General features: G+C 44.6%; 1 protein-coding gene across 1 annotated transcript; it reads right to left on the bottom strand.

Annotated features, from left to right (window-relative positions):
- Window positions 1-464: 464 nt before the first annotated feature.
- Window positions 465-11398, bottom strand: pcyt2 (phosphate cytidylyltransferase 2, ethanolamine). The gene is made up of 12 exons (XM_040185878.2): window positions 10922-11398; window positions 8934-9022; window positions 8542-8703; window positions 8242-8393; window positions 8004-8045; window positions 7749-7887; window positions 6246-6328; window positions 6057-6134; window positions 2676-2741; window positions 1967-2032; window positions 1618-1706; window positions 465-1512 (listed from the first exon to the last, which is right to left on the bottom strand). The coding sequence occupies exons 1-12, from the start codon at window positions 11044-11046 to the stop codon at window positions 1395-1397; spliced, it is 1209 nt and encodes a 402-aa protein (XP_040041812.2). The 5' UTR covers window positions 11047-11398; the 3' UTR covers window positions 465-1394.
- Window positions 11399-11690: the final 292 nt, after the last annotated feature.

Consider the following 11690-nt stretch of genomic DNA (forward strand, 5'->3'; position numbering starts at 1 on the left):
ATTCAGCTGAGTGAATGGGTCCTTCCTGCAGAAGCTCCTCCAGTACCCTCAGGCTGCAGGATTAAAGGCTCTTTGTGTTTGTAACGAGGGGACAGTTTGCGGTTTTTGTTCAAATCTGAGAGCAGAGTAAACAAGACAGATGGGATTTAGCCGTTTCTGAGCGGCTGTGGCCTCATTTCACAAACTCAGTGAACTGTGACAATGTGCTGATCCAACAAAGATTTCATCAGGCTGCACACATGAAGCTGTAAAACAGACATCCAATGACACCTAATACCGTTTATCCTTTAAAGGGGGGGTCGATGCGTGGCAATATAGTGTTTGAAAGGTTGTGGAAATTCCCATCTACTATTGAGTAACTAATCACTAAATCTTGTCAGTCTCACACGGTTTATAATTCACCTTGGAGTAATTTGCTTCGTGTAACAACAAGAAAGGCGATTCACAAATGTTTGCAGAAGCAGTTTGACCGGAAAACTGGGTGCCAGTTTATTAAGCTGTTGGATTCACTTGGACGAGACAAGAGGACACACTAGTTTGTGAAAACACACCGAGCAGCCAACCGAGGAGAGACCTTACCAACAGCTGTAGTGACACAGTTTAGACTTTTTTTTTTTAAACGTACAATTAAAAAGCCTTTAAATTAGTTAAAGCTATAGGAATGAGGCATGAATTTACAATCATTTACAGTGCAAACCCTCCCACTAACCTCATTCAACACACACACACACACACACACACACACACACACACACACACACACACACACACACACACACACACACACACAAAATCAGGTAATTCAAATCCACATTAAAATATTAAAAGACTACTCCACAGATTACTTAACATACTAATAAGTATGTTTGTCCAGGATGAAAGTAATTTCTCGAAACTATAGATTAAATCTATAATTCTGTGTATTGAAAAATAGACCACATTCAATGTTACTGATCCTTCTTAAAGACTAATATGTTTTAAAATCTAAAAACATAACGGAAAGGCTACGGCTTATTGCAAAATCAGCACTCCCCTTTGAAAGGCAAACCGGAACACATACTGTGTGATTACATCAACAAAAACACTACATGACAGAAGAATTCAATGAGAAGTTCTCTGCGGAGGACAAACGGGATCTGCAGGTTAAAGCGTAGCATGACTTTGGATTTGTTGTGTTCGTGTTACGGCAGATCTGCCAGCTTAGTCTGAAGCAGTCTGTGTAGGTAACTGCTGAAAGAAGCTAAGCCGGCCTTGTGCATCCAACATGTTAAAGCAGGATTCTGTGTCCAGTCCGACACGGCCGTCCGTCCGTCTGCGGTTAGTTCAGTCCGCCCTCTCAAAGCCGAGTGTACCAGGACGAGTGAATCAGACACACCACCAGGGCTGAGGGCTCACTAGAGAGCAACCTGAGCCGCATCGTCACCCTGCTCCTGCTGCTCTCTCCTCTTCATTGCCTCGATCACCGCCATCTCCTTGGCCTCCTTCTTCTGATTCCTGGCTTCAAACTGCAGCCTGGGAACATGCAGAGGTACACAATTAAACGTGATGAAAAAACAAAAAGTATGATTACTACGGCGAGAAATGGAATGCGGATGAATAATGAAGGCGGTCGCTGACCTGTTTTCAATGATCCTCTTGACGATGTCATCGGTGGTGAGATTGTTCGCACTGTCAATTGTCCTGAAAATCCCCCTTTTCTTGGGCTCCTGAGGGTAGAACACAAATAATCGTCAAACCAACATAAAGGTCAAAGGGTCGGTGATTTGGGTTTTTCAGTTTGTGAATGCATGTATGGCAAGTCGGACCAATAAGATCATCCACACTCACATTCATTTGTGGTATTTGTCTTATTTGTTTGTCAACTTGCCAGTGTGAAGAAGACCAGTTGTGGGCAAACGACTTATTTTAACTCTCAAATACAGTGGATTCTGCATCTCGTCTCAAGGCAGGAGGCCCCTGTACTCACAGCATAGGGGTCCGACGCGTCTTTGTCAGGGATCACCTCCGTCTTCCCATGACACACCAGGTCGACCTGTATGGGTACGCAAAGACGTCAGGTTAAACCTCCCAACACAAGCAGAGAGAGGTAACAGAGCCGGTCGCCCGTGAGCCCCGTTGCTGCCTCTGGCTCTCTCACACTAACCACGCACGTCCTCTTCACACTGCACAGGAGGTGGCAGACCTGTATTTAGCTACCGTCACACACTACTCATCCAGACTAGAAGGGGCACTCTAGGGAGCAACAGTATGGAAGTAGTGTGCCACTGATATAAAATGAGCAATTCAGGCAAACATTTTTTAATTCATTTATCTCTGGCTTTTCTAACTGTGGATCAACATTTGAAGAAAAAGCACAGTTCGATATATCTCTCTATGATCAATAGGGTCCTTCCTACCTTGAGTACCTAACTTATACTTACTAAACTTGCATAACTACCTAGAGCCAAGTCACTTCAAATTGAGCCTTTACTTTCTGGTTTGTTGCATTTGTCCACTAGAGGGCGCCACATGGTGCAATGTGGGTTTTTTGTAATTTACAAAGTACATCAATTATCTTAAAGGAGATTATTTCAAATGCAGCAAACAGGAAGTAATCTATGGTTCGGTCTCGTTACTGTCCGAGGCTTTAAAGAAATCGCATAGCCCGGATTTAAAGTCAAACAAAAGCAACTCACCTTAAAGTGATCGAGCAGATCTTTGCCCACTGCATAGGGAGCACCGATCACCACCTCTGACACATACTGTGAGACATGCCCGAGGACGGCCACATGGAAGACAGACATTAATTAAACCTCCCATGAGTGTCACATTAGTTAGTGCAGTTAGTTTACATGTAAAAGCAAAACTGACAAGCACCTTTTGGATACAACCCTGCTCAAGGGTGAAGGTGTTTTTATAGTTCACTGCCTCGATTCTGGCAAATTGAGTAACTCTTTATCAGGCGGTGAGTAAAACTGATGGCAGAGCAGTTTAGCTGTTTTGAGAGCGTGTAACATCTTTGCTTTGTGTAACGTTGGTCTAACTTAAAAACAAACATACACGGCGCCGATTCTTTGTTCTAGACCAGCGGTTCCCAAACTTTTTTTCATGCGCACCCCCTTCCATGTCTCAACCGGGTTGGCGCACCCCCAATTCACACTTAAAAAAAAAAACGCAACAAAACTTTGTTTTATCGTCATATAGACTCATGTTTAAACATGCGCAAATAACCACAACACGCATGACAATAACAACATCAACACAAGCTGAATTAAAATGCAATGAATTACAAACGATCCACAACATTAAAAAGAATAGGCTCCGAAATAGATAAAATAAATAAAAACGGAAACTTCAAGTGCGACAATAAAATTAGCCTACACACGATCCACAACATAATTAAGTAACAAAGAGCGGCTCAAACATAAACTAAATTAAAAGACAATAAAAGAGAATCCATCTGCAAGTCTAGCGCAAAAGTCGCTCAGCCTGCAGAGAGAGAGAGAGAGAGAGAGAGAGAGAGAGAGAGAGACTGAGTGAGGGAGAGAGAATGTGTTAGTATTCCCAACACCCATGTTAATGCGACGGGTGGGCTTGCATCTTGGCACAAAGCTCTTCAAAGTTTGGCGCAATGGAAGACAGTTTAAGCCGCAATTCCTTCTCAACATCATCCAGTCTTTGCCGATGTTTAGTTTTAACTGCTGCCATAGCAGAGAAACCAGCCTCGCAGAGATAAGTTGTGGCGAAGGGCATCAAAACTCTCAAGGCTTGCTTTGCCAAGACTGCGTATGATGTCAGTGACTCGGTCCAAAAATCCACAAGTGGCTTTCGTTTGAACTGTAACTGCAGTGCTCCATCAGATGACAGCTCGATCAGCTGCTCCTGCTCGTGAAATGACAGCTGTGGGACGGGCAGGGAAACTTCAAATGGGTTGCGAATCCAAGCGCCAGATGTGTCCATAGGTGGAAAGTGTTTCCGTAGCTGCTCGGCGAGTTGGTTGAGGTGTTCAATTATGAGCGTTTTTACATGCTCACCCAGGTGCACGTCATTTTCCACCAAGAACTCGTGAAGCGTAGGGAAACACGGGTGTGTGTTCCCACTCACACAACTTGCCCAGAACCGTAGCTTCTTTATCATGGCCTCAACCCTGTCTTGTGTGTTGAACACAGTTACACTGACTCCCTGCAGACTTAGATTGAGTTCATTCAGAGCTGAGAAGATGTCCGCTAGATAGGCGAGCCTTTTCAGAAAATCTTCGTCATGCATACTGGTGGCCAAATGAAACGGATTCTCCTCAAAAAACTGCTGCAATTCGTGCCGGAGTTCAAAGAGCCTTGTCAGCACTTTGCCGCGGGACAGCCAACGCACCTCTGTGTGCAGCAGCAGTGATTTGTGTTCGCTGCCCATCTCGTTACATAACAGTGTGAATATTCGTGAATTTAGTGGACGAGCTTTAATGAAGTTCACCAGTTTGACTGCGTCGTTCAGCGCTGCAAGTAGATCAGCTGGCATGTTTTTGGCTGCGAGGGCCTCTCTGTGAATACTGCAGTGTAACCAGCTGATGGATGGGCAGACTCTCCTAATATGAGCTATAAGCCCTGTGTGTTTCCCCGTCATTGATTTTGCCCCGTCTGTGCAAATTCCCACACAGCGCTCCCAGTCGATGCCATTGGTCCTCATAAAAACGTCAATTAAATTGAAGATTTCCTGTCCGGTTGTTCGGGTAGCAAGGGGCCGACAGAACAAAAACTCTTCTTGTACCGATCCTTCAAAAAGGTAACGGACATAGAGAAGAAGATTGGCCAGATTTGCAACATCTGTAGACTCGTCTACTTGCAGAGAGTAAAACTCACTTTTCTTCACACGGCTGAGTATTACAGCCAGGATGTCTTCAGACATGGCATCAATGCGGCGCGACACAGTGTTATTGGACACAGGAATCATGTCCAACTTTTTTGCCTCTTTCTCTCCAATCATACACGCCACCATTTCTTTGGCCGCTGGCAAACACACGTCTTCGGCCATTGTGTGCGGCAGCCCCTTTCTCCCTAGTCTGTAACTGAGCAGATATGAAGCCCGTAGTGCGTCTTTCGTAGACCCAACGCATGAATGAAACTGCATTTTCTTTTGGCTTTTCTGCAACTCCTCCAATTTCGCTTTAAAAAATGTAAGGGGCTTGTGACTTAAATGGCCATGCTTCGTGTGCATGTGACGACGGAGATAAGATGGCTTCAGACAGCTGTTTGCTAGAACCTCACTGCACAACACGCACTGCGGCTTCGGACAATCTGTATCGCCGATCCAAGTGAAGCCCAGACCCAGATAATTGTCATCATATTTTCTTCTTTTTTTTCCCGTCTGGTGTTCACCCTCATCACTTCTTTTTTGGCATCTCCTACCCTGCTCTTCGGTTTCCTCCCGTGCATCTTCTGACTCCCGCTCATTTTCTGTCTCTATCCTCTCCGTCTCTGTTGCCTCCAAATCCTCTCTCTCTCTTGGTCCCTCTCCTCCTTCGTGACTAATAACTTTATTATAAGACGTCCCACTTGACAGTTTCCCTGATTTCAGCCAGTTAAGCATATTTACACAATCAATGAAACGAGTTGGCGCGCATATTGCCTAGCGGCTGCAGTGTATGAAAGAAGAGCATGCGTAGAAGAAGACAGCTGCTGTCTTCTTCTACGTTTCTATCAAAAAATAATATATTATAGTATTTATATTTAAAATAAAAGCGATTACAAAGGAAATGTTTACTTACTTTCATGCTTTTTTATTGTATGGAAAAATCCTTTTATATATGTCAATGAAAAAATCCCACTTAAAAAAACTGACCGCCATTATATTTTTCCTCTCGCGCACCCCCTGGTGGCAGCTCGCGCACCCCTGGGGGTGCGCGCACCACACTTTGGGAATGGCTGTTCTAGACTGAAAGCTGACCAGCAGGATCAAAGGGAAGAGAGCCAAGTTCACCCTGCCGCACTGCGCGTATTCAGGCCAGAAATACATCCCACTGTGCTGAACATTTAGAGCCCCGTGTGTGTGTGTGTGTGTGTGTGTGTGTGTGTGTGTAAACTCACGCGACAGGCAAGGACACTCAACGTCCTCTCATGGATGTTCATGATTGGATAGTTCTTCCCCTTGTACCGATTCACTTCCTGAGGAAAATGAGGCAATATTTTACTACTTTACATTTTCCCCTTTTAGATGTTCAGCCATCAGACCCAGCAGGGGGGTTGATTGTGAGAATACTGGAGTGTTAACTGCACCTGATCAAAGTGCAGACCCACGATGACGTAAGGCCTCTCCGCCTGCTTGTACACCATCTCCAAGAAGTCAACATGGCCAATGTCTGCAATTTGTGGTCAAGGCAACAACAATAACAACAAACATGTACCACATACAGTTGCAATCAAAATTATTCAACCCTCCATTGCACATTAGGTTTATTGGCAGAATATACAATTTCTCAGTGGTTTGCAATAAACAAATTACACAAGAATTGTTTAAGTAGTTTAATGAAACTAATATTACAAAGGTTTTATCCAAATTCAACACAAAATGCTACTTTTAATGACTTTAATGAATTTACTGCAGTCTCAAATGATTCAACCCCTTCATGACAAGCATCTTCAGTACTTAGTAGAGCACCCTTTTGCTGTTATGACCTGCTGCAAACGTGATGCATAGCCAGACACCAGCTTCTGACATCGTGCTTATTTATATGGTTTTCAGCATATTGGAGCAGACTTTTCTTGTGCTTTTGGGTCAGTAGTGGTGTGCGTCTTGGGGTCCGGGCATGGAACCCTTCAGTGTTTAGTATGCGCCTTACTGTGCAAACTGAAACCTCAGTGCCTGTTGCCACCAAGTCTTGCTGCAGGTGTTTTGAGTCACTCGAGGCTTTTTGACCAGTTGCCTCCTCAGGAATCTGGTGGCAGCCGCTGATAGCTTCTTCTTTCTGCCACGTCCAGGTAGTGTAGCCACTGTTCCTTCAACTTTGAACTTGCAAACTATGTTTCCAACTGTATTTCTAGGGACATTCAGTGATTTTGCATCCTTTTGTATCCTTTTCCTTGTTAGTGCAAGGCAATGATCTCTTCTCTGAACTTTTTGGACAATTCTTTTGACTTAGACATATTTCTAACATGCAATCAAACGTCACTCTGAACCAACCCGGAGCCAGACCAGGTATTTATGTGTTCTATCTCAAGCACACCTGAACTAATGAAGCCCTTGATTAGTTGCACCTGGTGTTCTTGATACAGGGAGTTGAATCATTTCAAAGGGTGCTCTACTAGTACTGTACTACTAGTAAGTAGTAGTATAGTCTACTAGTAAGTACTGAAGATGCTTGTCACGAAGGGGTTGAATCATTTTGAGACTGCAGTAAATTCATTAAAAGTAGCATTTTGTCTTGAATTTGGATAAAACCTTTGTAATATTAGTTTTATTAAACTACTTAAACAATTATTGTGTAATTTGTTTATTGCAAACAGCTGAGAAATTGTATATTTTGCTAATAAACCAAATGTGCAATGGAGGGGTTGAATAATTTTGATTGCAACTCTATAACGCAATATTAACTGAACCACTGGAGAACATGTCTGTATGTTAGACAATGAACTGTTGAAGGGTTTTATACGTTGTATTGCTATTCTTTTTATATCTATCACCATGTGTGTCTGGGTTGTACTGGATTATGGATCCCTCTGGGTCTGAAATACATCAATTATAATAACTCAATTTTGTATATTTCTGTACAATCAGGATACGAAAGAGGTCAAATGCCCCGGCCACGTAGATGATGGTGTCTCCAGGCTGAGGCTCCTTTCCTGAGGCAAACTGGATTATCTTCTGGGACGTCTGGAGGAACTGCGACACTCCGGTCCATGGACTATGGCCTTTAGGACCCTTGATTACAACACAAGAAGAAAGAAATATAGTAAATGCCAGGTGATGTCTGCCATGGAGAAAGGTGTTTAGGATTCATTGTGATGGTTTGACTAAAATAAAAGCCCGTCACTCACTTTTCCAAAGTTGTCTGTGTGCTGCTGGTAATCCGGGTTATCCTGCAGAAATTGTTAAGAGAGGAAATGATGAGGACCAACAAAACAGTTGTTACATGTAGTTGACATGCAACCCCTTCATGAATGCAACTACACATCACAACTAGCAACACAAGTACACACAGTTTAGTGTTGCGGTTGTAATTCCACACCTGAATAGTAGCTAAAAACAAAAAGGTACAAACACAGATCAACTCACCATGTTGCTGTGATGGGCTTTGGTCATGAGAAGCATCCGTCCCACCAGGTCAGTGGTGGAGACCCCCTGTGTGCGTTTACACTCCCGGTAGCGGCCTTCGCGCTTCACCTCCTCATACGTGTCCTTACCGTCCACCGTCAGCGTGATGTCGTCTAGTAAACACATGAACAATGACATCAGCCCCCCCCCCCCTCTCCCTGGAGGTTTGCCCGTGGGACTGGGACACAGAAATGACGGACGGCCGTCCTGTTTGTTAGGGACAGGAAATGGGAGTCACAGAGCAGCTGTGAAGCGGCTCACCTCCGTGCACACAGAAGTCACAGTTGTACTTGTCCAGAGTCTCCAGGGTGGTGACGTAGGGTGCCCCTTCTACCATCTCATCCACCCACTTGATGGCCCGGACCATCTTGTAGCGTTCTTCTTGAGTGAAGACGGGAGGACCTTTGTGCTTGGAAATCTCAGCTTTGAGAGAGGATGAGAGGTAAACAATTATTCATTATTTGCACAATTTGCATCTGTACGGCTGCTTTACTAAAATACAGAATTTCTTGTTTCTGTATTTAAAGAAATGTCCCATTGAAACAAACTTAATCAGTGGGGCTACAACCGGGCTCTATTAACTTAGTGCACCTAATTGTGGACCTGGACAGTTGATGACGAAAACCTTTGACAGAAATGTGTTTCAGTCTCACCGTCAGTATGCACCCCGACTATGAGGTAATCCCCCATGGCCTTGGCCTGTCGCAGCTGGTTGGAGTGGCCGTAGTGAACCATGTCATAGCTGCGGACACAGAAAGAGAGCAATGTCATAAGCATGGAACACTAAATGAACTATAAGTGCACAGACAACAGGAGACACATTCAATGTTTGTTTTTTAAATTTCCTTTAAAAACCACCTTTGCAGGACCGGTCCAACTGGACGGCTCCTGCTGGTCCGTTGTTTAACATTACCTGATCTATTTTTATAGTGACCTTCAAACCAGAGCCAAGTGGGTGTAGGCTTTGCTTTGAAAACTTGCTCTCTAAATCAACACTGGCATTTTAACACGGTGAGGGAAAATAATAAAGGTTACTGGGAGAAAGGTAATGACCACAGACACTGTGCTAATACTTTTTTGTTTAGTTTCCTGACATTAAGTAACTTCTGTTGTGTACTGGCATGCCTTTTTCAAAAGGACGGTATCGGAGTTCTCCTCAGTTGCAGCCACGTTTGTTCAGACTTGAAAATGTGCGTCTGATCCGGCACCCTGCAACTCCACATGCCTACAGAATTAAAACACGACTGGCTCAGGACTGTCCAATACAACCACAGTGTGAGCGGCCCCAAAGACAGCGGCAGGAGGTTACGAGCAGTGCCGACGGTTTAAAATGATGTATTACAAAGGACGCGTTTACATTTTTGCAAATTTAACACATCTCAGATAACGGTCGACTATAAAGACTCCTGTACCTGTAGTCAAACAGGTCGCACCTTATCGGTGACTGGTACGTCCAGCGGAAACACCCCTCCTCCGTAATGACATTATCCCAAGCTGCTCGGCCGAGTTCCCTTAGCAATAATCCCACAGCTCACCTGATCGGGATCAGGCAGACAGCTGATAACATCTCCTGTTCAGAGCGATGTGAGCAGATCCGTGTTTGATCTACAACATAAGATCGAGCTCCTCTTGGCTGAGTTAACATCTTTCTCCCAATAAATACTGAACCCAATAACTGCTACAGATGGCGGGGTATTTATTTGGGGGCTTGACACTGATACACATGATATAACATCTGTGTCTCCATCTCCCTCGCCTTGTGCTATAGAGTCTGTTGTAATGTATATGCTTGCTCTCAGTCGGGCCCCTTCAAACCCCCCCAAGAACAGGGACCCCCGCTGGTCGATCAGAGTGGGGTTTAAATAACAATAGGTTGTCTGACTCAGAGTTTGCTCCATCAGATGTGTGTCGGAGTGACAGAACGAATAACCTTGAGTAACCTCCAGATTATTTACCATTAAGTAGTAACCAGGCATAAAACCACTAACCACTAAAGCACTTTACTCACAGCGGACTCACTGGCTTTTACAGTTTAAGAAAACAGTTAGAACAAAATAATAACAGAAAGCAGCTGTTAGTTGTTCATGTGATCCATTTTTCACGGGAGATCCTCGTTTAACTTTCCCTCCTGGTTGTTTGCGTGTTTACAGCGCGACACACAACACAACGCGCCACGATCGTCCTTAAATAGTCCTCACAGATCAGTCAGGTAGAGTTTCTGGCTCCTCGCTCACCTCGTGTCACCGGCCACAAAAACAACAACAACAACAAGTCAAACATTAACGTGACGCTATAAAAATAAAATAACGACATGTAATAACGCTGCGTTGTTTTATTTAGTTTGCGCTCGGATGGGTTGAATAGCAAAAGTTACTTGAATGTGAAACTAACGACGCTGATGTCATTTAGAGAAAAACGTAACTTTAGGTATTCACGAACACCGTTACGATGAAACGGTTTAACGTCCCGTTGTCACCTGCTGAGTGTATGTACGCAGCTAGCTAGCATTAGCATGCTACCGCCTCCCGTTGGTCCCCGTGTGTGGACCAACGGCCACTTACAGGAAAACACATGTGTGAAGAAACAGTTTAGTGAACCAGAGAGTGAAGAGTAAGTCGGTAAGGCCGGAACGGAGACTCACCAGCCGTCACACCACAAGCGGACAACCCGCTTCCTTTTCTCCGGGCTGCGCACCGAGCCGCCCGGCTCGCTCCAAACAACCTCACCGCCCGCGTCGCCGGTGGTGTGGTGACCGTTTCTGATCATTTCGACGGGTTGTAAATACTCGCTGCCGTTGTTTGTCCAAGACGTGAAGTGCGCTCCAAAGGGTTTGATCCCGACTTCTCTGAGGATTCAGTAGACGTCCGTCCTCCGCCTCGCGTACCAATGCAGTGCCGCTAACCGGCCAACGCCTCCGGTTCTACGTCACAGGGTCCGCCGCCGCTCAGGTTGCATAATCCCTCCTCCCACGTGATCGGGCACAAGACACTCGTGCGTGAGATTCGTTCTGTGGGTTGCAAATCAAGAACATTTATTTTCACTAGACATTGTATTAATGCACAATCTCTGAGGCATTTTAATTAACTTGGCAGCACTCAGCGTGGAACGGAACTGTCAGACCGGGCCAAACTAATACCTTTAATACGGAGGGGGGGATCGAGCGACCCCTCCATATTTGGACTGATCCACCGTTTTGTTTGAATCGTATCCTATTCCTTATATCCGCAGGACATTATGATGGAATGTCCTGCGGAACAGATCTAACTGTGGGGAAAGCACTTTGTTTAGTCTTACGATATATCTCGAAGTTAATATATACGTTTTTACAGCAGTAATGTATAGAACTTTTTATATTTGAATGTGCATGAATTAAAAAGCGATGTTGTAGCAACAAAGAAATGTTGCATGAC

This window comes from Gasterosteus aculeatus, chromosome 9 (assembly GCF_964276395.1).
Source record: "Gasterosteus aculeatus chromosome 9, fGasAcu3.hap1.1, whole genome shotgun sequence".
Lineage (NCBI taxonomy): Eukaryota > Metazoa > Chordata > Actinopteri > Perciformes > Gasterosteidae > Gasterosteus > Gasterosteus aculeatus.